Source organism: Nilaparvata lugens, chromosome 4, assembly GCF_014356525.2.
Source record: "Nilaparvata lugens isolate BPH chromosome 4, ASM1435652v1, whole genome shotgun sequence".
NCBI lineage: Eukaryota > Metazoa > Arthropoda > Insecta > Hemiptera > Delphacidae > Nilaparvata > Nilaparvata lugens.
In genome coordinates this window covers 65729292-65755350 of record NC_052507.1, presented here as the reverse complement: position 1 = coordinate 65755350, position 26059 = coordinate 65729292, and the positions used below count along the sequence as shown (strand labels likewise).

Genomic DNA, 26059 nt, shown 5'->3' with positions numbered 1-26059 from the left:
CATTCAGACATTCTTCATCAAGACAATTCTTGAAACACATTTCGGCAACGAAATTTGTTGTGTAAGTGATGTCATTGGATGAAGCTTGATTTGATTTTACATTTAAAGATATTCCTTTGAAAATTCTATAGTTTTCACAGTTCCTGTTGTGATTCATAGATTGCGATAGAGAACTCACATTCCACATTACTTTCTCTGAATTTTGTGATTGGAAAACACCTCTGAAAATTGAAAAATTGAAAATTGTACCTCTCGTGGTGTACTGTCGACAGTAGGTTTTAGCAGCTGTTTCTGCTGTTCTTGCTGTCGCTCAACTAGGATTTCGGCGTCATCAGCCTCATATTCGGTGGTGTGATTTTGGTCCGGGGTGCTGTTGGTTTCTAGCAGCTCACCCCCTGTCTGATGAGCCACCATCTTGTACACTTGAGGTGCTTCCTCGTCACTTCGTAGCCATATTACAAATAGCTGAAACAGTTTATAAAAATGTTAAAATAAAAATTAAACTCCTTTATTCGATATCAATTGCAGACAGTACTCTTCCGAAACAATTTAAAGAATAAACCTATTTTGTAAAGCTGTTGAGTAGTTAGTTTTGTTTGACAGTTCAGTCTTTGATCAATTGTTGTGGAATGAGCATTTGCTGTAATTACATATAGCGTTAATTCGCATTTACAGAGTGAAAATAAACGATGAAAGTACTTGAGTAAAATTATGCTTTGCTTTTAATGAAAATTAAATTTTTTTATTCGATATCAATGGCAGACAGTCCTCTTCCGAAACAATTTAAAGTATAAACATGTTTCGAGAAGCTGTTGAGTAGTTTGTTTTGTTTGACACTTCAATATTTGATCAATTGCTGCAAATGAGCATAAGCTGTAGTTGCAAAAAGCCATAATTCGCATTTACAGGGTGAAAATGACTTATGAAGGTCATCACAATAGGTTTAATAATAAGAATTACTAATGAAGTATTTTAAAAGGACTACTTAAATTCTTAGGTACAGAAAATTACTAGTACCCTTTCGATATACTTTTATATAAACACGACTGGAGCACTTATGCTATTTTCGAGAATCAAAAGTAATTAAAGATATATACATATAATAATTAATAATGACCTTTGAAGACTATGTAGAGCTATATGTAGATTATAGGCTATGTAGAGCTACATAGTCTGTAAGCCGTCATTCTAGTGTCAACACTTGATGAAACATACAGCAGTTCATGATGTAGATATTTTTTATAATCACGACTAATTTGGAGCCATTTCAAGAGTCAAAATGAATAAAAAAAAATATGAAAATGACCTTTGTACGCCTGCGGATGAGTGCTTGTGTGGCCCTTGTTGAATTTTCGGAGTCAGTGGGTGGAAATGCTGTGAAAAGCATGAGGCATCCGTCATAGGGCAACCAATTGGTGGTTGCAATTCTCTCCAAGGCTTGCATGGCACCGAAGTTGGAAGGGGGGACTCCCCCTCCCCCTGCTATCCCCTCCTTTCCTTCCCCTCTCATTGCTTTCACCCTCCTGATTATGGCCGCCATGAAGCGTGCTGATTCCTGCACATCCCAGGCGCTTCTAGCCTCCACTGGCCGAGCTAAATCTGAAAATTTCAGTTTTTAAATAAAAAAAATTAATAAATAAATTTCAGTTTTTAGAATAGAAACTAATAATGTCCTGTATTTAGTTTAAATACTGAAAATGAGTATTTATTCGTCAACTACCTGATTTAAATATGATCACCAGCTTTGAAGACAACAGTGTCACTATAAAATATCAATTAGACTGGATTAAATCTATATTAAGTCTAGTTTGTTATATAATGTGGTTCATTTTGAGATTAAACCACTACCGTAGCTGATTTAATTCAGCTCAAGCCTTCACTGTACAAACGGCCCCAGATGCTGTACTGTCATTAACTATTACTGAATACTCTAATGACGAAAAGTGATTAAATTTCCAATTCATTCAATGAATTGAAAAGAAATCAAAATTTCAATCGAAAATATTTAATACTCGAAGTTTATTTGATTTGCTGCTTAGGAAAATTGAAAGATGAAATTCCATGAATCAGGTAATCAATTAAATTGAATTGAATTATTTATTGCAAAAAAATTGTATAACAAAATTTCCAGAGTATACAATGCAAATAGACATTGTAACTTGATTGTGATCAACTCGATTGAAAAAACTGAAAAGTATCCTTGGAATAAAAATCGAAGTGGATTTGTCATTTCCATATTTACTCCTTAGTCTTTTCGTAGGTTTCAACATAACTCCAATTCTTGTTGACTGACAGGGATTTCAAAGCCTTCCTTCCTCTCATTGTTACACTTGATTAGGTAAAAAGATTCAACGTTTTTCCACAGGAAGTTTGTTCTTGTAACTGAAGTCGTCACTCTTCAAATCCAACTATCTCACTCAAGCTCAAACATGTAATTAGCTCAAAAAACAACGTCGCGCCTATGTTTGTTCGTTTCATGCTATTATTTTCCTGTATTGTTTACTAAACGTCAACAGTTTGTATATCCTATCGCCTTCTTATATCCTGACAAGAGCTTCATTTTTCTAAAAGTTGTTGAATAAAATTATTGTTCTGTTTTGATTGAATTTGTCACAAATTGAATATCATGAAAATTCAATCTCCCTATCTCAAATTACCTTGCTATTTCGAATTAAATATACCGTTTTACAATGCTACTTAGATTTTCAATTTATTTAAAATAACAAGTTGGAATTAAAATATCATGCACTATTAACTCCCAAGCTCTCAGACCCATATATTTATTCCTCCTCTGTTCACTTACATATTTATTCAAATCTGCATGGCATTGCTAAAGCAATTAAATTATTCTCACCTGTATCACTTTGGAAACCTTACCACAGGATATTCTTATTTCTCATGTATGTTTCATGACATTTTAACTATTTTATAGTTTTCACAGTTTTCACTTCAACTAGTTGAGTGAAATTTATGTTTTGATTATGCTACAGTTAAATCAAATCATTTTATTGTACAAATTTCTTGAGATCGTTGAGTATTACAATAGTCAGATTTAACAACATTCAAAATATTAAATAGTTACAAAATCATAGACAGTCAATAAATATATCATAATGGACTAGATTAAATAGTCATACTATTAACATTTTTATAAAATTCTTTTACCTATGAGAATTCAAAAACAAAGCGTTCATTCATTAATGCTACACACAATTCGTTGATATTTATATCTCTTTGAGCAGATAGAAACCCTCGTTGAATTAGTAGTAAATTCGCGATTCATTGAGATTGTAAAATTTCACAATGCCCGGTGCAAGAATGAACAAGGAAAGCTCTTGTATAAATTCAGTAAAACGTGCATTTGAACAAGTATTTTCCATTGAAAGAGAAATAATATACTGAAAGTTTGAGCTCAGATACTATTATTTGTTGTAAACAATGTGACATTAAAATAATCAAGTTCTGTAATAAAATTATAAAGTAAGAGCACAAGCCTCATAGAAAGGTAGTACAGTAATAAGAATGGAAATTTCCCATAATAAGAATGCCCTTATAAATACGCAATTATTATGAGTTAATAATACGATACGATTATTATTATTAATTTATTTATCACATTCTGTACAAATACTTAACATGAGGAAAGGCACAACAGGATTATGCCCAAAACTGTCCCATTTCCAATTTATACTATACTGTCCAAATCAAAATGTTGGTTATGTCACTTTCACTTTTCAAAATACAATTTACGCCCTTCAATACTCAGATAAACGAGCAAATTTTGAATCAAATAGATACTATTAGAGTCTAGAATCAAAAAATCTAGAACAGTAACTTAATCATTATTCAAAAAGTCTAAATTTTGAATGAAACTAGAAATATTTTAAGATAGGTAACTAATATAGAAATAACTATTATTATTACAATACTATTATACAGAGTGTCTCACCAAAGGTGTAACCATAGATTCTACTTGAAATTTGCAATAAAAAATGTCCAGTAAAATTATTATATCTACCTTAGTTGTCGAGATATGTCGGTTTTTCGATATTTTTCAAAAACGTCACTAACTAGAAAACTATCAGCCAAAATCTAATTCTAAGGAAAAGAGAAAATTTCTAATGTGGTTGAAAAGAGACAGAAATTTCCAATAAGATATCTATAATTTGTTCATTTGTTTGACGTTTTTGAACTTTTTATGAGGGAAACAGTACATTCTTACTGTACACTTTTATGAGGGATACACCTTTTATGATGGAAACAGTACATTCGCCAAATTTCAAACAATTTGAACGCTCATAAAAAGTTCAAAACTTCAAAGGAACAAATTATATTCATCTTATTGAGAATTTGTATCGTAAAATGAATAAAATAAATGAATTTTCGCCTCTTTCGAACCATATTAAAAATCCCTTCCTCTTTCCATGTATATTCTTAATCCTTGGAATTTTGGTTGATAGTTTTCTAGTTGTTGACATTTTTCAAAAATATCGAAAAATCTAAAACTTCGTCGTCGAAAACTTTACTGGAAATGTTTTGTTGCAAATTGTATGTAGAATCTATGGTCTTCGGCTGTTACACCTGTCTTGAGACACTCTGTATGATTCGCCATTGATAATGTAAATGTGAATGAGAGGTGTCACCTGTTGAATTGAAAGAAGCGACAAGTATGTGATACTCTTTGTTGTCAGTGGTGATGAGTGGCGCCACTTTGGCCCATAGACCTCCGGTACGTGTCAGAGTCAGCTCACTGCTCTCCAGAAGTGCCACTGTCGGACTTCTGAAGTATTTATCGTTCAGCAAAAGCGCCACTGAAATCAATATCACATCATTACGCTTCATCCATCTCTAATATAATAAAGGAAAGAATCGGCTTATACGTACGGGATAGTAAATTTAAGAATGACCCATCATCACGTCTGAACTACTGTACTGATCAAGTTGAAGTTCTGCATAAAAGATTTTTAATTTTTCCCCTGATTGTTTCAGGCTATTTTAAATCCTTCAAGACTTCATTACATCTAGTTTTCAGTTTGTCGAGATTTCAATTTGTCATGCTTCCAGTTTGATATACTTTGCTAACTTTGATAGATATAAAATAGTGTACGCAACGTTGCGGAGTTGGAAAAGGATAGCGCTATCTGCTTTCTCGAATGATAGACAAGGATAGAAAACCTATGTGAATCAAATACTGCCATCATAACGTGTACTTTAGACCTACTGTAATACAAAATATGAGCATGTTGGTACTGTCCGCAAGTGGTTTATACTTACAATAAGTAATAAGTACTTATTGTAATACATAAATAAATAGTGAATAATGTGGAAATAACTGGTTCAGAATAAAGTGAATTCGAATTTTGAATTTAGTTGGTTACATGGAAGATGAGAAGTCGTAATCAATTTTGTTTGTTGACAGGATGAGGATATTATGTGGCAGATCGTATATAATAGTAAATTACTGTATAGAAACCGTTGAAAAATATCATTTTAAACATTTTTATAGCTACATAGCGGTCTTTGTTTTTGTAAATAATAGTAAAAACGATCACTCTATGTGGACCGCTTTACGACTTGATGTCCATCTTCAACCAGTGTTGACTATTTTTCTCTATTATTTACTAAAATTCAGACTGCTATGTCGTAATAAAAGTTTACAACGTGATCAATTAAATAGCAGCTCGTAATGAGGAAGGAAATTGAATAAAAAAGTGTGTGTCATTTGTAACTATGGGAGTGTGAAAATCTTTGCCATTCCAGATTCCAGTTTAGAAGTGCAAATAGAACCAAAACTATTCTAAATAAACAAAAGCAGTTTGACGACTGAACGTGGATTTTTAATTTATGCTGAAAGCATAATGTGCTTGACGGTCTGATTGGCGAAGTTCATCTGGTTTCTAAAGAAAACAATCGCCAGCTCAGAATGGAGACCAAGACGCTTCTCAACTCAATTATTATCTTTTCACCTAGAATTTGCAACAAACGACGGATAACTGAACTGTTTCTTACTATCACACAGGATTTAGAATATGCAGAAATATTTGCATACCGTTTGAACTCCTCAAGTCAAAACTTGACTACATCAAAGCATGGTCCACATGTACATGCTAAATGCTCTCACAGTTTGTTTCCTTATACATGCAAATAGAGTGAACTGGATATTCGTATTTTCAAAGTGTAGAATGTGAGTGGAACAAATTGAAATAGATATATTTGATGTACCAACTAATTTATATGATAATAATTTTATATAAGTTCGTTTGATAAGAGCTTTTTCCTCGCGAACGGATCTATAGTCTTTTGTCATTGATTATATGTTGTTTTTTATAGCCTTTAAATAAATAATTTGAATTGAATTGATATATTAACTATTCCATCTTCTCAATTATAATAACCCTTTCATCATAGTAAAGTAAAAGGGATCAACTGTCAAACATCAACAAACAATTATTATCAATCTAGAAGTTAAAAATGACTTTTCATCAAAATGTAAGAAAGTCGATCGCTTCATTGGCGAAAGTATAAACAAACATTCATTTGCAGGCCTGCTGCAGTTGCAAAATATTGTATCATGCAGCCTTAAATTGATTTACACGGTAATGCATCATTATATCTATAAATGAATTGAAATTTATTCAATATCTATCTAGACATGTAGAAAAATCTGAATTGTGAATTGTATCAATGTTGTCTATTTTATATTTTTATTTGTTTATTTATCCCATTCAATGATAAAAATACGTAGTGGAAGAAAACACATGCATAGCAACCCTTACCATAACTTACACAATTTTGAAGAATATGGTCCAAATTTTCAGGTTATGTCCAAATTTATTATCAATATTCGACAACTACCACAGTTATACAGCCTTGCCCGAATCAGATCTTTTTACAATTATTACAAGACCACCACCATATACTAAGCCCTTCAATACCATGGTCATAACCTTCTAAACTTCCACTGGTTTCAATATTGTCAAATACGTCTCTTTCCAAGGTTCAAGTTCTTCCGGCTCCGGAACAACAATATTGAATCAAACAGTTACCCATCAATCTTGTAGGACGCGGTGTTATCTATTATAGGAGTTTATTCTTTCAGTATGCAAGGAAGAAGTTGCGGAGTAGGAAGGAATAAGTTGGAAGAAAGAAAAAGAAGAAGGAGAAGAAAAGGAAGAAGAAGAAGAAGAAGATTGAGGCTTCATGTCTTGGTGATGTGCACTTGAGCCTCGTCCTCACGTGCATTTCGTGGCAAATCGTGATCGTCGTGATAAGTGATTGATATTACCTAACATCAGTCCAATAGCCCTGATCCACATTCGAAAACTACCGATAAATAACCAATGTATTCCACCATATATTCCCTTCAATTTTCAAAAATTCCACTGGAAAACGGATCCGACTATAATTACTGGTTTCAAGCCAAAAGCTATTCCAAAATTTGCATAATTATATTAAGTGATCTGTACATATCACCACTTTCCAACTTGTAATAACTCCATTTCTAAATTTATCTTCAATATCTACTGTCGTCACTTTATCAAGGAAAGTAGTCTTCTAATGGGTAATTTTAAGAAATCTATGGGTCATGAATGAACTAGTCGTTTTGCATATCACGCATGTTGATACTTTCAAAGCTCGAATGAGGAAAAATGTACTCTAAAACGCTTACGGCATTTGCGAAAATTACCAATCAACTTTTTTTTATATTTCTTATACACACGAAGATTTTATTTTTATTTTTAACTTTGATTCTCATTTCTGCTAACAGGTTTTTTTTATATAAAAAAAGGTTTTTCATTATATTTTTAAATGTTTATCCTTACAGGGTATCGAATGGTATTAAAAGCACATCTCTTTAGCAATTATATTTGGAAAATATATTTTGTTGCCAGACGAAGCTAGGAATTTGAAAAACAGTCAAAACAATCCCTTCTTGAATGTTTTCTATTATATGCCTCAATTTCTTAAATCATTTGGTCAAATCTTGGTCATTTTCAAATCACAATGATGGTAAAAAATGTTGAATTCCAAGGTTTTCGAAGCAATAGGGCATTTCAAGGTTTCATTCAAAAGTACAAATGACTTGTTGATATTCTCCCATCAACAAACAAATTGAAAAAAGTTCCATTTAGAAAATTATAATTTTTCATTTGAATTGAAGAAAAAATATTGAATACTTTAAATATAGAGCAGTGTTGCGTGAAAAAATACTCGTATAAGTTTTGAAATCAAGTCGAATGCAATAATAAGAGTAATACTATTATAATAAGTCGAATAAGTGTGACGCCCATTTAAGTTTCGAATGCAATAATATAATGAGAAGTGTGAAGCCGAATGCAGTAATAACACATGGTTACACAAAAGCCTATCAAATTTTAAAATGATTAAATTCCACGTGAACCAATCGCAGAAGGTTTTTCCGAGAAGAATGCTTCTCTGATTGATTCTCGTGGCATTTCATCGGGATTAAAAGTTAACAGAATTTTGTGCAACCGGATGTTTGAGTATGATATTATTATAAGCCGAATAAGTGTGAAGCCTTGATATGGTATTCGTTTGAAGTTGGGTCGAATGCAATAAACAAGGAGAGAAATTATATACGGTGGTAATAAGCCGAATGAGTGTTGAGCTGATATATGTTTTCAAATTGAGTGGAATGGTATAAACAGAGAGTAGAATGCCCGCGTCTCTAATCTCTATACTAACTGTATGTGTTTCTAATCCCTATATGTGTTTTAATCGTGGGTCAAGTGGAAAGAGGGCTCTTATTGCCTCAATTTCGCCCACATCACTTTTAATAATATAAAGTGTAAATAAAAGGCATTTATCAATCTATCAACATAATAATTACATTCTATACTCTCTGGGTATCAACAATAAGAGCAATATAATAAACAATTAGAAAAAGTAGAATAGAATTGTCAACTCAGTCAAGATATCAGAAGGATCGTATTCTCATGCGGGACTTACCTCTTTCATGTGGCGTTAGCGTAGGCTTATCAGAGGCGAAAGCCGTTGAAAATAGCGCAGTCAGTAGAGCTAGGAACTTCATGCTGGTGACTGGCGCTTGAATCCTGAAGCCGCTCGTGGGCGGGAGAGAGAACTGAGAAGTTACTGAGAGAACTGAGAAGTATCTAGAGAACTAACTGGCACGAACTAACTGAGAACTAAATGGCATAAGAGTCTAGGATACCACTTCAACCAATATCCGAGTGATATTCCAGGAATATGAGCGACAACTCATGCCTGTTATCGGCATCAAGTTGTTTGATGATTGAGCTAAGGATGCGTGAAAGTGACTGAACAATTATTTCAAAATACTAGCAACAACTTGTGACGTAGGTCACGCCGTGCCCTCGTACTCCGGCTGAATAATATGCAGGCTATTATTAAGAGTCTCGAACGGAAATACAATCAATATTTACCTCAAGTTGTACTTTTCAAGCGGCGACTTCACGCTAGTAGCCCACTAAGGAATCGAAAGAAGGAAACAGTTTCATCCCTTGAAGTTTGCTAGGAGTGGATCAGTCTTATTCTAGATTATGATGCAATTTAAGACCAGAGAATGAACAATAGGAAGTAAAATTAGTAGCCCACTAAGGAATCTGCATATCGAAGGAAGGAAACTGTTTTATTTCTTGAAGTTAGGTAGGAGTGAATCTTGATCTTTCAAGATTATGATGCACTTCAAGACCAGAAAATGAACATTAGGAAGTAAAGTTTAGTAGCCCACTAAGGAATCTGCATATCGAAAGAAGGAAACAGTTTTATTTCTTGAAGTTAGCTACAAGTGAATCTTAATCATTCAAGATTATGATGCAAGATTATGACCAGAGAATGAACTACAGTAAAATTAGAAGCAAAACTATAAGTCAGAGAAAGACTCAAGAACAAAATCATTAATTTGAGAAGTCGTTATTCAAAGAATTTCAGTTAAAGAAGGTAAATCAATATTCAATAAATTTTAGAATCATTACCTCAATTTGCGAAGTAGACTGCTTCAGCGAAAAATGAACATAATATTATGACTGTTTGAAGAGGTTGTTTTTATCCTCTTCATGATCATGCTTCATCAGTCTTTTACTCGTCCAATATGAGAGGATGGTTTGGTAAATAGTGAACAGAAATTAATTTTAACGTCAAAGAAACGTACACATATTTTTATTCATTCATTTATTTATTTATCAATTTGATAAAAATTACAATATTATCATGAAAAAACAGTAGCTAGCCAAAATTTCTTCTGTTCCTGAATGTTTTAATGTAAGAGTGTAAGACATTTGTCTTTATTTATTACATAAATATTGAATAAAATGTAAGACTTTCATCGTCTATCTTCAACGTGTTAAGTTTTCATCAATACAGTGCGTATACCAAGTTACTGAATTAATTATTGTTGAAGGTTATCAGTAATTATTGTGTTATCGAGTCTGCCTATCTCACGCAAAGAGATTGGTATTTATTGTTTTGTGAAGGGCGTACCTGTTATAGGAAAATATTCACTTTAAACTGTCAGCATCATTTGAATGGGTGGCTTTGATGTTGTTAATAAAGAATTCTAAAGTTTTAGGTGAATCATCTCATTGTACCTCTATTTCATTCAAATAATCTGTTCGTTCAGTGCTTTATCCGGAATCGTGTTTTTGTTAATTCCTGATGTCTTCATCATCATCTATATTATCATGTCTTCTATTATCATCCATATCCCTTGAAAGAGGTACGTCTTTTGGATCTGACGTAATTCGACGCGGAAAAACAATGGGTTTTCATTTTTATTAAAATAGGAATACTTTACAGCTTCCTTGGAATAGACTAGAAATTACACGTGTACTTGCCTGGTCATCAATTTGCATGATTTTACAGCGACGATATTTTACTAAATCGTGTACTTATTTTGAGCGCTCTGTCTCTGTCTCTCTCCTTTTTCTTCTGGAATGTGGTCTCTGTCACGATAAGCGACCGCAAATTGTAGCTTAGACATTAATTATTTCACTATTATATCCAAAGTACGTTTTCTAAGTATTTAGAGAAGGAATTGTTCGAACCTGAAGCTGCAATCATGAGCATAGAATACCGGTTGTAGAACTTACGAAGTACAGTGTATAGTTTTTCATGATGCTTCAATTTATATTGAAATTTTGTTTCTCTTAACATGCTAGCTCATGGTCTTACAGATTATATTTTACCTTGCTACTCAATCGAACCAGCTAATCCATTAGTCACATCATGGCCAAACTTCAGTACTGTATTTGTAGTCTATTTTACTTGCAATAAAACATCGGAAATGAAAGAGCATCCAAAATCCAATAAATTAAATTCTCAAAAACCATTTAGTATTGTTATTTACTATTTTAAAAGTTTGATGGTTTGGTCACAAATAGTTTGTATATTTGATGTCTTCTCCTTCATTATCAGTTACTTTTAGTTGCTTACTAAGTTGCTTCGAACTCGATCTGTATAATGGTTCAAGGTTGTGTTGAAAATTTGTAGATGATGAAAGTATTTGAAATTTATCGTCGAACATACAAATGCACCCAAAAACGGACATCGACTCGAGCCTCAAGCCAAATGTAGGAACAGGCTACGCTCGTTCAGTTAGCAATCTTCCAGCACAATCAATCAAATATTTATTATCAAATATTTCATTCAACAAGTCACAAACATCTGTGATATATCCAAGCGTAGTGTACTTACCGTTCAGTTATTAAACCACAAAATTTATTCCATTTGTATAATGTACTAGCCGTCAGGCTCGCTTCGCTCGCCATATCCGTCTAGCCAGGGGGCTCCGCCCCCTGGACCACCGTCTGGATCGTTCAGGAATGAGAACAGCAGGCGAGCGAAGCGAGCCTGCATTTTTCATTTGAGCATTTTTATCATATGTTAGGAGAATCCAGTCGGGGGTCCAGACTAAACGTCTTGCTAAACGGATATGGCGAGCGAAGGGAGCCTGACAAAATTATTAATTTAGTTGCCAGTTAACAACTGTTTCGAAGAGGTACTCTATCTAGATTATAGTTCTATAGTAACATATGATATGGAAATTCCAATTATAATTAAGAGATTGGGAGAAGAAGAATATACATGCTAAAAGACGAACTTTAAACCCTTAAAAACAACCCTTAGAGTTAAAATATTGCCAAAAGATTTCTTAGTGCGCCTCTAAAGGGCCAACTGAACATACCTACCAAATTTAAACGTTTTTGGTCCGGTAGATTTTTAGTTCTGCGAGTGAGTGAGTGAGTGAGTGAGTGAGTGAGTGAGTGAGTGAGTCAGTCAGTCAGTCAGTGAGTGAGTGCCATTTCGCTTTTATATAAATATAGATGTGACTATGTTGATGTGTTATGTTTAATTTTTATGCGACTTGTGTCAATATTGAAAAATTACCATGCATGACATTAATTAAATGAATTGAATTAAAATTTGAAAGCGTCAGATAAGTAGGCCTATCTCATATGTATCTCACGATATAGTGTTTTCAATTGATTTTGAAATGAATTGAATATTGAAACTTGAAAGCGTCACATAAAGCTGCGTTTACACCAAAGTTATTAACAAAATGTTTATTTCTCCGTCCTTAGAGATTTTATTAGATTGAGCATAACTTTTCATACACATAATGAGCATATGTGTTTGTCAAGTTCCGTGTTATGTGTTTGTCAAGATCTAATAGAATCTATAAGGATAGAAAAATAAACATTTTGTTAATAACGTTGGTGTAAACGCAGCTTAAGTAGGCCCATCTCACATATTTATCTTGAGACATAAATTGGTTAAATTATTTATTATTCTAATTGTGTTTACGAGTTTCTGTTTCTTGATAGTTCCAAATTTCTTAAATAACTCAATATTATTCGTTAAAAGTGGTAATTGAGTGGAATATTTCTAATTAATTCATCAATTTAAGCCATCTAAATTCAAAATTTATAGTTTTAATGTTTATTTTGGACCAAAATTTTATAAAAATTGTACACGTGAAATTTTAACCTTATCTTGGACTTTGTCATCTATAAATTTGGAAGAAAAATAGCACAAGGACTACCTTATTATTTATCTTTTATTTATTACATTAGTGTTGTTTGCATCGTAAATAAAAAAAAATTGGTTTATTTTCAATTGGTTTTCATAGTTCAAAATTGTTGTTTTGCAATTGTTTCAGATGGGGAAGGCGACACTTTCGTTGGTCAGGACAACCCTCCGCCAGCCGCTCCCCCTCCCGCCACGGCAGAGCCGGTGAGTCGACCTCTTTCTGTCTCCTCGTCTGTCTCCTCTCTCTTCTCGCAGTTCACCAACTTCTCTCTCTCTTCAATCAATCAAACCTCTCCGGTCAGCGAGTCCAACTCCAACCTCAACGGTTCGGCGTCCAGCTCCAATCAATCGCTCACCAGTCAATCGGCCACGCCCAATTTCTACAACACTATTCAACCGGCTTCCTTCTACACCGGTCCTCAACCTCCATCACAGCAGCAGTACAATCAGCAGAATCAGCAGTATCAGCTGTACAATCAGCAGCAGAATCAGTACAATCAGAATCAGCCGCTCTACCAACACTTCCCTCCCAACCAGGAGAGCAACCAGGAGTTGTTGGGTGACCAGGCAACTGGTGTAAAGGTGATTATTAAATATTTTCAATTAGGATCAAAATGGAAAGTTGTAGTTTTGTTATGTATCAAGGATACTTTGTGCAGGCTTGATCAGTCTTAAAAAAATGAACGAAACATAATAAAAATGACTAAAAATAATAAAATAAAATCATTGAAATACCTAATTGAATTGTACATTTCAAATGAATATCACCTTCAGTTTGATTCTGTTTTTACTTTATGAGAACATAATTGACTACTTAATATGACAAATGGACGGAATGATTATTATTATAGAACATAACTAGTCAGCTTGAAAATGTGACCTGTGTGGTCATGAAACCATGGTCCTGTACCAAATAAAACTGTAGAATTTGACAACATATATGTGTGTGCTTTTATTTCATTATGGAACGGTTCTACAACATTGACAGTGACTCAGTCGAATCACTTTTTGTGTAGTTGAGAAGTTGATATTGTGGTAATTATTCATATTGAATGAAAAAGACTAAGAAATTGTAAAAAAACCACTGATTTATTGATAATTAGAAAGACCGGTTTCGGTTATTACACCATTGTCAATCTCTGATAAACTAGTCGAATTTTTATAACTAGTACCCTTTTTAAATTGACCATGAATAGTTGAAATGTTTCAACATTTATGTCATTCTCAAGTGTCATTTTCAAAGTGTTTTGAGAAACCAAACTTTAGTAGTAAAGAGGGCTTGACATTCTCAATGAAGCCGAATGAAGAATATTATAATTTCTCTTGATCACTTAATTCATGACAATTCTATGTTTATAAGTGTTGGCACTAAAAATTGTGCAATTGAAGGGAACATAGCCTATCCTACTTTTTGGACTGTATCATCAACCAAATTTGGAAGTAAAATAACATAAGGATTGCCTTAGTATTTTATCCACCAATGATTTTACATCAGTGGCATTCATTATTTAAAGATATGAATTGATTCCTGTTATCATAAGTCCAAGTTATTCCTCTTAGCATAAGTTATCATCAGCTTTCCTACAAAACTGGTCTTTTTAAACTTGGAAATAAAAAGATCTGAACTTGTATTTCTTTATTTTTGCAGTTCTATCAACCGAATCTGTTGGGCCTTGCTAACCAACCAGTGACTTCCTTGGGTCTTGATCAGCAGAGTACAAATCTTGCGCCTGGATCTAGTGAACCACTACAATCCGTTCCTTTGCTGAATCCTACAGATCAATTGCAATCCGTTCCTTTGCTGAATTCCTCGGATCCATTGCAATCCGTTCCTTTGCTAAATTCCTCGGATCGATTGCAATCCGTTCCTTTGCTGAATCCTACAGATCCATTGCAATCGGTTTCTTTGCTGAATCCTTCAGGTCCATTGCAATCGGTTCCTTCTCTGAAACCTTCAGATCCATTGCAATCAAATCCTCTGCTGAATCCTACAGAAAGTCCATCCGCCCTAACTATTGGCTATCGTCAACCTTCTCCGCTGTCTGGATTCGGTGCTCCACCTCCCACAAACCAAAGCTTTAATCAAAACAACTTTCTGACTCAACCAATCCCCAGATCCGTTCCTCCCGACCAAGGAGCTCTCCATCCTCAGATCCAACCTCACCTATTTCGTCCAGTCTCTCCCAACACCTCCACTGATACTATTCAGTCTGCATCGATACCTCCCTCTCCTTCCAACTCATTTTACACGTCGGACTGGGTTCCAGATGAGAATGTCGCTCCCTCGCACCCTCCACTCACCACTCCCCCATTGGTTCAACCTCCATTAACCGCCTTCTCCCCACCCCCTCCTGCTGCTTCCCCTCCTGCCCCTCCGGCTGCTGCTCCTCCTAAAGGTGAGTTTTTAATAAATTTATTTATCAAATGATTATGAATGCAAGATTTTTGTGTGGGATTTATTTGAAATCTCATTTGATTTTAGAAAGCACATACTGAGAACTCTACTCTTTTCCAATGACAACCAGAGAAATTGTCTCAACAAGGTTCTTCCGCGATGGATTTCCATTCATAATAGAAAGTAAATTAATTATTTGCTAAAAAACAATACAATACTATACAAATTCAAGCAAACATCTTCGGCACGGGATATCACGTATTATTTGTTCAGAGAAGCGTTTTTCAGGCGTTTTTAGAGTCAACAGGACAGGAAGCTCTCCAATTGGACAAATATCTGCTGATTCCCGAAATCCATGCCACCTCAGTTGATAATCAGCCAATCGGTGAGGTTCCTGCCCTGCCGACTCCAACAACGTCTGAAATGTTAAAAATTGTCTGAAAAAGGATAATGGTTTTGCCCTTAGTGTATTGACACTGTAGAACTCTAGGCGAATTGGAATTGATAATTTCTTTAAATTAACAGTTTTCTCAATCCATTGGTTAGGAGAATTTTTCCGCCAAACAATCGGAAAATAATATACATATTTTGATGATAATTTTTTTTTAGGTGGGCAGTCAAACTCTTTCAGGCTGGGCAACCTGAAACGGCCGACGTACGCTCAGCCACCCGACCTGACCACGTTTGCACCTACCATCAGCATGGCGAGCACAGTACCGCCTCCAGCACCAGCCCCCGCACCCGCCTCCCTGTTTGTGCCCTCTGCTGCCGCCCCCACCGCTATGACACCTCGTGACGTCACTGCTGCCGCTCCCACGGCTATGGCACCTCGTGATGTCACAGCTGCCGCCCCCGCCTCTGCTATGGGGCCTCGTGACGTCACTGACAATGCCGCCTCCAGCCCTGCGCTGCCCTCCTATCAGTCGCCCGTGCCTGTTGGACAGACGTCACCCCCCACTGTGCCTCCTCCCACCGTTGCTTCTGTTGTGAGTCGACTCAAATTTAAATTTTCATTTGCCATCAAATTACAAATCAAGCAGACAAAGTGATAGTTAGCCTGTTGCCACTTGAGCAAGGAAAAAACAAACAAAAATGTTACAAAATATGTTTTTTATCCCAAGAGGTAGTAGTACTGATTGACAACATACATTAATACTAATGCTGTATAAAAATATATTAAATGGTTAGTAATTCTCGACTGCCAACATATGTAATTATTTTCTTATGTAACAATTTTTTATTAACATATTAGTCCAAAACTATAGACCTACTGGAAAAAGAGATGTAGGAAGGCTACGAATAGAGATGGGTACCGGAACAGAATAATCAATAAATCTAATCCCTGAAGTAAAGATGATAATGAAACATTAGTCGTAATGCTTATACATTGATATTTCTTGTTGCAGAGCTATGGACAGACTTACCGACCTCCTTATCACCACTGGTTCTATAAGAAGCAGAGGAAGAGCACTCTGATAACAGAGGAGGTGTCATTCTGGCAGCCAATGAGTATGGTCGACTCTATGAAACTTGAAGAGGCTTTCACGTCGTGTATGTATTATCTAAACTCTATCAATCATGAATAAGTTGAAGATTTCCATAACTCTCCACTTGAACCCCTCTCAATTATTTCTATAATTGTTTTTTTCATCTCCAATTATCATAACTTAATCATAATTAGCCCCCTAACTTCGCCCTCCAGGTTAAAATAAAGTCTGTCTATCTATGTATAATATTAGCATAACCAATTATAATTTTACGATTATGTTCTTATATCATTGATGATTAAGGAAATAAATTATTGTAGAAATTCTGGTAAAAGCACAACAAATTAAGCTGATTTCAAGCTTATTTATTATACAGAGTGAGTTATATGTATGGGAACCCTACAATAAGATGGAGACTGGTGTAGATATAATACTGTAACTTTCAGGATAAGTTATATTTTCAATTTGAACACCCATTGTACAGTACATCATTTCAAAGACCTTTTTGTAACAAGAAAGATGACATCGATAAAAATGTTCTATGATACTCGTATCCAATATGGCGTCTGATTGAAGTTTTAGTTTTTAAAGAAATGAGGGGTTGTAACTCAAATATTTTGAATGTAGACACCTATTGTGTGATTCATCATTTTGAAGGTCTTCTCAAAACGAGAAAGATGACATCAATAGGAATGTTCTATGACACTTTTATCCAAAATGGCGGCTTTTTGAACTTTATCAATTATTTCGTTAAAAACTAATACTTCAATCAGCCGCCATATTGGTTAGAAGTATAATAGAACATTTTATTGATGTCAACTTTCTTGTTTTAGAAAGGCCTTGAAAATGATGTACCACACAATGGGTATTAACATTGGAAATATTTGAGTTAAAACCCCTCATTTCCTTAAAAACTAATACTTCAATTAGCCGCCATTTTGGATACAAATATCATAGAACATTTTAATTGTACTATCTTTCTTGTTTTAAAAGGCAAAAGTTACAATGGTAATACTTCAATTAGCCGCCATTTTGGATACAAATATCATAGAACATTTTAATTGTACTATCTTTCTTGTTTTAAAAGGCAATTAAAATGATGTGCCACACAATGTGTGTTTACATTTGAAATATTCGAGTTACTGCCTTTAAGTCACCCCCTTATGAGGGGTTGAAATTCAGTTGTACGTCAAAAGGTAGCCTACAGTATTTGACCAATAACCTTTCTTGAAAGTTACAGTGCTATATCCACAACAGTCTCCAATTTATTGAAGTGTTCCCATACATATGACTCACTTCGCATATGCATTTGTACAGAAACAGTAAGATACAGATATAAGCTGATGAAAAGTGAAATGCGCGTGTTCGTGGCGCATAAGTCCGGACGTACCTTTATTTTTCTTCATTGCGAACAAACTATTTGACAACAGTGCGGATTTTTAGACTGATAGAGCTACCTGGTTTGTCCAATGACAGACGTGGATAGCAAACCAGTGTTAATCAGTTGCTCACTTTATAACTAGAATCTCACTATAGATGGACCATTCAGAGATGGGAGGTTCGGATCACTTTACTGATTCGGGTCAATCGGTCTCGTTCACTGCCGCGACCCGTTCAATTGAATGTCAGCTTTCCTATAAACAAGCAAAATAGCAAAAAAAAGTTCACCCCCAGTTGATGGGTAAAAAACAAAAAACCGTGAGATGAACGGGTTTTTTGAATAAGTGTGATCCGGATCACTCGTTCACCTTACTGTTCCGTTCAATTTGAACGGGTCTTGACCGAATGACACATGCTTTATTACTGAGCGACTACTGTCTCCCTACCTATCTCCAACAAAGGTGTTCAGAGATATTTGATATTTATTCAATTCATCTTACATTGCCAGGTCTGACAAGACCTATGGCAAACACTTATAAAATTAAACAAAACAGAAAAAACACTTCTAAATTTAAATAAAATACATAGTGAAAATTAATGCAAATGATGAAAATAATGTAGGCTAATTTTATTGGATGGGCAGAATTCATAGGGAAGTGAAAATTTGGAAGGTACAAGTGGGAGGATATTAAGGCTTGGTGAGGGGTAAGGATGTAGAATATGGAGGATTATGGATATAAAGGAAACCCGGATTTTCGGTGGGGTGCTAACACTCTAGCACCTTGGGTTGACATAGAGAGACATAGACCTAAAGAGCGCTTCTCATGTTGAATGGAGTTACTTTTAAAAAATGTAGTTTCAATGGAGTTACTCATGCTAATAGTTTATTTTAGTCCCTAGTGGGTGAAAATTACTTTTACTCTCTTGGGCAAAAATTAGTACTTGATTATTCTGTTCCAGGGAGTTGAATAAGGTAATTTGTTTGAGTAACGATTTGGCAACGGTGCGGAGCTAGAGTTATCTGTTTTCTACAATGATAGCAAACTAGTGTTAATCAGGTGCTGACTTTATGACACCATAAAGTCTCCCTCATATTGTAATTTAGATAACTTACCATTTGAATGCCGCTTGTGACAAATTGGGTGTTATGGATTTGTTGTGTTGTTTGCAGTGGACATCTCGGCAGACACCAAGGTGGCGACAGAGGGGGGGAGGTACGACGTGGAGGTGCTTCGCCGTCTGAGGTCGGCCGTCTACTGGGAGGAGGAGCCGGGGGAAGTGCGTCGCTGCTCCTGGTTTGTGAAGGGGTCGCTCGATTCGCGCTACATTCCCTACGAGGAGAAGATCGCCACCATGCTCGAGGTACCACAGTACAGTCCGGGTCCTAAAGCTTTGCCTATCGGCGGAGGGCCACTAGAATACAATACTACCCGTTCAAAAACATGGAACATTTTTGAAAGTGTATCTTTCCATGAGCAACAGATGCTCTTTTGTATCTTCTCAAAAGCAACGTGTTGCATCCGAAAAGATACACAAGGAACTTTTTGAAAATTTAACTTTCCATAAGCAACAGATGATCTTTTGTATCTTCTCAAAAGCAACGTGTTGCATCCGAAAAGATACACAAGGAGCTTTTTGGAGTTACGTCTTTTTAACACAACACAGCCTATCAGCTGACATTCGTTCAACATGCTCTTTCCATTGTTGGTGGTACTTTCCAACTCTCTCATTTATGAAGAATCTCGGTGTCTAGGGAGTTTCCTACATTTAGGGATCTAGGGTCTCTGAAGCCTGATTTTTTTGCAAAGTCGTGAATATTACCCCGCGAACCATACCTTTTCTATGTGCCGTTTGAAAGTCACGAAGGCAAAGCTACGGGACGCGTACTGTAATAATCAGAATGAACATTGAATGCAATTTTAATATCGATGATGTAATATTGTGATGTAACTACATAAATCGGCGGTGTTTCAACAAATGATTGTCTACTCTCTGATATTGTGTAGTTGATATAGGTTAATATGAATGATAGAATTGTTATGTGTGTTGCAGGAAGAATACAGGATAGCGAGTACATCGAACGAATGGAATCGTGTAATTTCGCTCGGCGAAGGGGAAGAGATAATTCTACACAGTGCGACGGCCATCGCCCATCACGTCAGATCTTCGTCGCCCGATGCTTGGGGCAATCCACCCGTGAGTTCCGAAAACGTTTTGTTCTGAACTAAGTATTTTCTCTGAATTAAGCAATGGTAATTTCGTCTCATAACTGAAAGGGTGTTCTCTTGAGTAGTACATTGAATTGAATTGAAACTATTCTTTACTAGTGAGCCCCCGGGCTGGAGAATTCGCTCATGATTTTGAAATCCTTGTAATAATAAGGTGCGTACAGACTGCCACGAACTGCGCATTTTGATTTTCATCAGCTGATTACGCTAATGAAACGCTCATTATATTTGTACAGAAACATTTTATAATAAGGATTAGCACTAGTTAATAGAGCATCAGCTTAGCCACCTCTAATACAAGGCCCCGGCCTACGATATTGCAACGTCGCAGTGTAGGCCCAGAATCTAATACATGATTGGTGAAAAAGATTTTAAAAAATACCAGCTGTTCTTTTTCACCAATCATGTTTCAGATTCTAGGCCTACACTGCGACGTTGCAATATCGTAGGCCGGGGCCTTGTATTAGAGGTGGCTATGGCATCAGACATAAGTCTGTATACAGCTTTATAATTAATTGACCGAGCGTAGTGAGGTCTACGTTTCAACTCAATTTTATTTAGTCTGTAGGTTTGTATGTGACGCATTTTCGGCCAAACGCGGCAACAGATGATTTGAAAGGAATGCTCTTTTCCAATTCCAATGTTCATCATTTTCATTGTTATCCTTAAAAAAAAGAAGGAGTCGGTAAATTTTGTTGTTCAACGAACTTGATCTGTAGAAAAGTTCAAAAAATATGTATTCAAAATTTGAAGCTGATTGATCAAAGCGTTTGGAAGTTATTGTAGAACATATAAACAGACTGACAAAGATTTCAACCTCGAGTCAAATGTAGGAAGTCGCTAACGCTCGTTCACTTGGACGGAGTCAGGACTAATAAATAAATGTCATATTGAATAATATATAAATAAATAAGTATTTTTTATTCCTCTCTACCACTCAATCTTGATATCTCCAATGGATTTGAAAGTTTCGATTTTTTATTTTTTCGCGATTTGAGCTAGTTAGTTATGTAATAAATGAATAGTGAGCTATTATCGTGGAAATGTTGTTGCAGAATATGCAGAAGAACCCCCGTGTTGTGAAGCGAGGCCTGGATGAGTTCAACTTCCCCGAGGATGAACCAGAAACCGTTGATCATCTCCTATTTCTTGTCCACGGAATCGGACAGTACTGCGATCTCAAATTCCGATATGTTACTGAAGTCGGTCAGTACTGACACCTCTAAGTTATTAACTCAATTTTTTCTTCATCATCTAATTCAATATCTATTGTTTCATTCGATCCCGAACCTATTTCGGACTATGTGTAACCTTACCTAAATTTGGGAGAGGAATAGCACAAGGTACCTTATGTTTTTATGTATTACCTTATGTTTTCTCTCCCTATCATTTATGATGATGTACTTGTTGTATAGATCAATAAAGAATAGAAAATCCCCGATTTTTCGGAACACCTCAAGCTTATCTCTTATCTCTCATCATCATTCATCATTATTTGTTTCATCATTGACAAGGCACATGCCTATAAGTAATTGGAAGTAATAGAATAATAATTGGTTACATTAGGGATGATCATGTGATCATCACCCTTAGCGAAAATAAGTCAATAATTTCAGTGATGAATCCATTTTTCTTTTCTGAATATTGTATTTGTTTTATGATCATCCAATAAAAATGATAGAAGATATCCTTTATCTCAGGGACAATCTTATAGAGATTGACTAATCTATACATATATATTTGAGAGGAGTCAAAATTTTATATAAGTTTCACATTCACAATGACAAATATATAAATCATATAATCTATCTACTTAATTTTAATGAATGATTGTGTATCTTGAAGCAATAAATGATATATCAGAATGATGAGAAATTTAAATTCTTGACAGCATATCCACTCATGTTAATTCATAATCAATTTATAAATGTTTGAGACAGTATATTTCAGAGTTTTGTATAGTTGTCATTGAGAATCGGTGTTCGAAACTGAATATTTTGATGGATTTATATTATTTTAAATTAAGTTTAATTTTTAACATCTTTGTTTACAGTTGATGACTTCCGAAGTGTTTCTCTTCAGCTCCTCCAATCTCATTTTAGGGACGCTACAGAGATGGGCACTGTCAACAGGGTTGAGGTAAGTTCTTCAGAATATCTTGTAGTTATCTTCAAGAAAAAGAAATGATCTCATTTTTCCAACATTTTCTCTTAAAATATAATTATACTCATATGTAATAGTAATTGATAGATTAATAAATTCTTATTTCGTCTAGAAATTCGATTTTTAAAACTAGTGAGATCCTGGCTGGTGAACTCGCTCAAAATGCCTCTGATATTTTGTCAGCTGTTGCATCGAAAGCAGTGGAAACTCGAGAGAAGTGATGTAGTTGCTTACCCGGCGAACTTCGTACCGCCAAAAGGTCAATGTATCTCATGTGACACTTGACTTTATTTAGCGAATCATGAAATTTATCTGACAATCAATATTTTCATTTACATCTCAATACGGACTTCCTATGTGCTTAAAACTACCGTTTTAATACCAGTAAACAATTGTATCACAGAGTGAAGTGTTTATTACAGCTGGTAAGCTTAGATGCTAAATCATATTATCACAACATGATCTTGAATCATGATGATCTTCCCGTTCTAAGTTAGCCGCTCGGCCGACAATTTCGAAAACATAGGTCTGTAAAATGGATTAATATATAATTTATTATTATTAGCCCCCCTATTATAATTTCTGGTCAGAAACCATCCCCAATATTCACACAACATACTCCCAAAGTTTCATGCCGTTCTGTCAAGTAGTTTTCGAGTCTATAGGGAACAAACAAACTAACACACAAACAGACATGCATTTTTATATATATAGAGATAAATGGCATGCAATTGAAAATCCAGATGACAGCTCATTTGCGATTTGTAATTATATCTTCCAATGCACTTTCAATGTTATCCTGTAATTTTCTAAAAAAAAACGAAGGATTGAGACAATTTTTTGCATCAAACTCTATATTTATAATGGCTCAAACAATATGTATTGAAAATTTGAAGTTGATTGATGAAATTAATGAAAATTGAACATACAAACAAACAAACATTCCTTAGCGAAAACTCCATCCGCGAGCCCTAATTGGTTTTTATTATATTATGATGACCTATAATAGATAAATTGATATTAATAAAATCAATATAAAACATGCAGGTAGTACCCTTTTTATTTGAAACATTTCAATGACTAGGGTACTACATGCTTTATATTGTTTTTATTAATTTTAATAAAGTAACCCATACAAGTGTAGTGATTTTATAAATTGATATTTACTATATGCAATTTACTATTCCATGTAAAGCCGCGTTTACACCAAAATGTTAATAACTTAATCCTTAATCCTTAAAAATGTATGAATTCAAGGCTACTTTCTTGTATTTATAAAATAGAATAATTATAGTACCCTTTAAAATTAATAAAATAATAAAACAAGAATATAAATTGTAACGTAACTACTAGTTTCGGTGATCATACCATCGTCAGGTTATGAAAATTATTTATCAGGTTATTTTCATAATCTAACGATGGTATGATCACCGAAACTATGTGATCATACTACCATCGTCTGTTCACCGATCATGTATGTTCACCGAAACTAGTAGTTATGTTACAATTTATACTCTTGTTTTATTATTTTATTAATTTTAAAGGGTACTATAATTTTATTTTATAAACTTAATCTTTTACAAACACACTTATTTATATTCTATTAGATTGAATGGAACTTGACAAACACATATATGATCATCATATGTATGATAAGTTATTTTCAATCTAATAGAATTTATAAGGATTAAGTTATCAACATTGTGTTAATAACTTTGGTGTGAACGCAGCTTTAGTCATTTGTTTTGTCATAATAGGCAGTGTTACAAAATTCAATTATCTCCTATTTTCTATTCTCTCTTCTTCATTATTTAATTATTTCCGTTTTTATTTTGAAGGTGCTTCCAGTGACGTGGCACAAGGCCCTCCACACCGAGGACATAGACAGGAAGTTGCACAATATCACACTCAGCTCAATTCACAGGTTAAGGCAGTTCACCAATGATACACTGCTCGATATACTATTCTATACCAGCCCTGTGTTTTGTGAGGTGAGGCTAGTAAAATAAATTCTTCTAATTTTATCATAGTTACTTACAAATATATTGATAGACCTAAATAATAGTCAATTAAAAGACTGATAACGGTGATTGCAAATATTTTGGGGCCCGTTTCTAGGACATTTATTAAACGGACACTTGATCCGTTTAATGGACCATTAAACCAGTGCGAGCATGGACAATGCTGAGTTAACAGAATTTTATACAGAATCCCAACTATCGGCCTGCATAATATTGATGCGCCTCTGATGGGTAGGGCATGTGCAAAGAATGCCTGAAGCACGAGTGCCAAGGAAGGTTTTTGTCGGTTATCCTGGGGGAAGACAGGTCGTTGGGAGACTAAGGCTCAACTCACACTACCTCGACTCAAATCGTACGACTCCAGTCGAGGATACTCCAGTCTCTCGACCTTACGACTTTCTTGCTCATTGTCACTACTTCAGTTCCATGCTACTCCATTTCTAACCTTACTTTATTAAAAATATAAAATCCAATTCGTTACTACTTCACATGTAACAAATTTTATAATAATTATTATGAATAGGCCTGTATTGTCTCATCTAATTCTTATTGTCTTATCTAATTCTTATTATTGTCTTATCTAAAATGATAAAACATCATTTACATAAAACATAACCTCACTTCCATTAAAAATGCACGGTACTACATAACTCAAGTCGAGGCTCGACCAACATGTCGAGTCGAGGCTCGACCAACATGTCGAGTCGAGGCTCGACCAACATGTCAAGTCGACGCTCGACTCAGTCTCATAGTCGTGAGGTCGCGATGACTAGAATCGACCGGTCTGAGTGTCGTCATTTGAAAACACATGCTGCGTCGAAAAGAGACTAGAGTCGCAGTCTCTACTCGACTTCAGTCGTGTTAGTTTGAGGTGAGCCTAAGAGAGCGATTAAAGGATAGGGTCGAGGATGAAATGTTGCGTTTAAGGGGATGGAAGAGAGCGGCGATGGATAGAGATGGTCCATTAGATTCAATAAGTCTCCTATGAAGTGGGCTTTAGTGTATGTATCAAATTACCGTCTATATTTTATAGCAAAACAAAGTTTAGTGGCGCTACATTTGCTAGTTCTATTATGAGATTTTCCAGTGCAATGCATATTGTTTCCATTGCAATGTTATTTAAAAGCCACTAACCTTTTATTTGAAATCTTTACTTCATCTTGCAACCCTTGATACTTCACAAATGAATTATCAGATTTTTGGAAGGATTAAGACTTCACTACTGCATTGCATGGATTTCCAGTGAAATTACAAAATGTAAATGTTATTTTACAGATACTTCCTTATAGGCATAGTTGATATTTTTCGATGTTAAATGTCGATTTTTAATTGTTTTGTTGATATGCGTTATAAGGG

The 26059-nt window shown here is 35.0% G+C and overlaps 2 protein-coding genes across 2 annotated transcripts in view; one reads left to right on the top strand and one right to left on the bottom strand.

Moving 5' to 3' along the window:
- Positions 1 to 26059, top strand: part of LOC111051051 (SEC23-interacting protein) — a 52890-nt gene that overhangs the window by 18647 nt on the left and 8184 nt on the right. The window contains exons 2-10 of the mRNA XM_039426227.1: positions 13160 to 13611; positions 14678 to 15425; positions 16034 to 16410; positions 16831 to 16975; positions 19463 to 19653; positions 20344 to 20487; positions 21575 to 21725; positions 22573 to 22658; positions 24521 to 24673. Of these exons, the coding sequence (XP_039282161.1) occupies positions 13160 to 13611; positions 14678 to 15425; positions 16034 to 16410; positions 16831 to 16975; positions 19463 to 19653; positions 20344 to 20487; positions 21575 to 21725; positions 22573 to 22658; positions 24521 to 24673 (2447 nt within the window). The remainder of the gene's footprint in view (positions 1 to 13159; positions 13612 to 14677; positions 15426 to 16033; positions 16411 to 16830; positions 16976 to 19462; positions 19654 to 20343; positions 20488 to 21574; positions 21726 to 22572; positions 22659 to 24520; positions 24674 to 26059) is intronic.
- Positions 172 to 9465, bottom strand: LOC120350923. Its single transcript, XM_039426228.1, has 4 exons — positions 8971 to 9465; positions 4644 to 4811; positions 1307 to 1599; positions 172 to 465 (listed from the first exon to the last, which is right to left on the bottom strand). The coding sequence occupies exons 1-4, from the start codon at positions 9050 to 9052 to the stop codon at positions 187 to 189; spliced, it is 822 nt and encodes a 273-aa protein (XP_039282162.1). The 5' UTR covers positions 9053 to 9465; the 3' UTR covers positions 172 to 186.